Source organism: Bison bison, unplaced genomic scaffold (genome assembly GCF_000754665.1).
Source record: "Bison bison bison isolate TAMUID 2011002044 unplaced genomic scaffold, Bison_UMD1.0 scf7180017864526, whole genome shotgun sequence".
Classification (NCBI taxonomy): Eukaryota; Metazoa; Chordata; class Mammalia; order Artiodactyla; family Bovidae; genus Bison; species Bison bison.
Window position 1 is genome coordinate 39,118 of NW_011495077.1, and position 960 is coordinate 40,077.

At 45.1% G+C, this 960-nt stretch overlaps 1 gene segment (V, D, J or C); it reads left to right on the top strand.

The window, feature by feature from the left end:
- The first annotated feature begins 634 nt into the window (after nt 1-634).
- The window catches only part of LOC104982073, an 8,892-nt gene continuing 8,566 nt past the window's right edge, over nt 635-960 (top strand). Inside the window, 1 exon segment of the V gene segment in view lies at nt 635-757. Within this exon segment, the coding sequence occupies nt 709-757 (49 nt within the window).

A 960-nucleotide genomic window follows, 5' to 3' on the forward strand; every position in this document is an offset into this window, starting at 1 on the left:
CATGGACATTTCATTTTGCCATAACACAACATTGTAAATCAACTGCTGCTGCTACTGCTAAGTCGCTTCAGTCATGTCCAACTCTGTGCGACATAGATGGCAGCCCACCAGGCTCCCCCGTCCCTGGGATTCTCCAGGCAAGAACACTGGAGTGGGTTGCCATTTCCTTCTCCAACGCATGAAAGTGTAAAGTGAAAGCGAAGTCGCTGAGTCCTGTCCGAGTCTTAGCTATACTCCATTAAAAATTAAAAAAACAAATCCAACTTTAGATGTTATGGCAAAATTATTCTGTTGAATAATCATCAATGAATGTCAACTTGTTTGTTCTTCAATACCTCTCAGCTCAAATCTTTACTAATAGCTGCTTTTGCAAAGTCCGCTTTCAGGCTCAAACTGAAGCAGGGTCTCCAGCATTGCAGGCAGATTCTTTACCAACTAAGTTATCAGGGAAGCCCTTTTTTCAGACTCAGTGTAACTTAATTATGGTGAAAGAAAAATAGACAAAGAAAGGGTTTGTGGTGAATCACACTTTTTTCCCCCATCTGTGCACAGACCACGTTACCTATGAACATGACAAACCCCACTTCCTGTTTGAAGGAGTCACACAGGAACCAGGTACTATGTATATGTGCTGCCAGGCACTCAAAGACACTGAACTCTCAGCTTGAGGCAGAACTAGGCACATTTGAGCAGGGGATTCCATGCCTCATGCCACTCTCCAGTCTGCTCTGGGTGCTCCTGGCCTTCACCTTCTCTGGTAGGGATGCTTCCAAGCCTGGATGCGAGTGTTCAGGGTGAAAGGACGGCACACAGGCACGCGGTGCTTCACAGGGACTTGGGGAGGAAAGGGGGGTTGGGGAAAAGCAAGCATCTTAGGATTTCAGTTTGGTTTTTCTTTTTGGAGACCTAAATGAGTCTAATTCCTACACTATTTATTCACTGCTTCATCTGTGTTTTCTG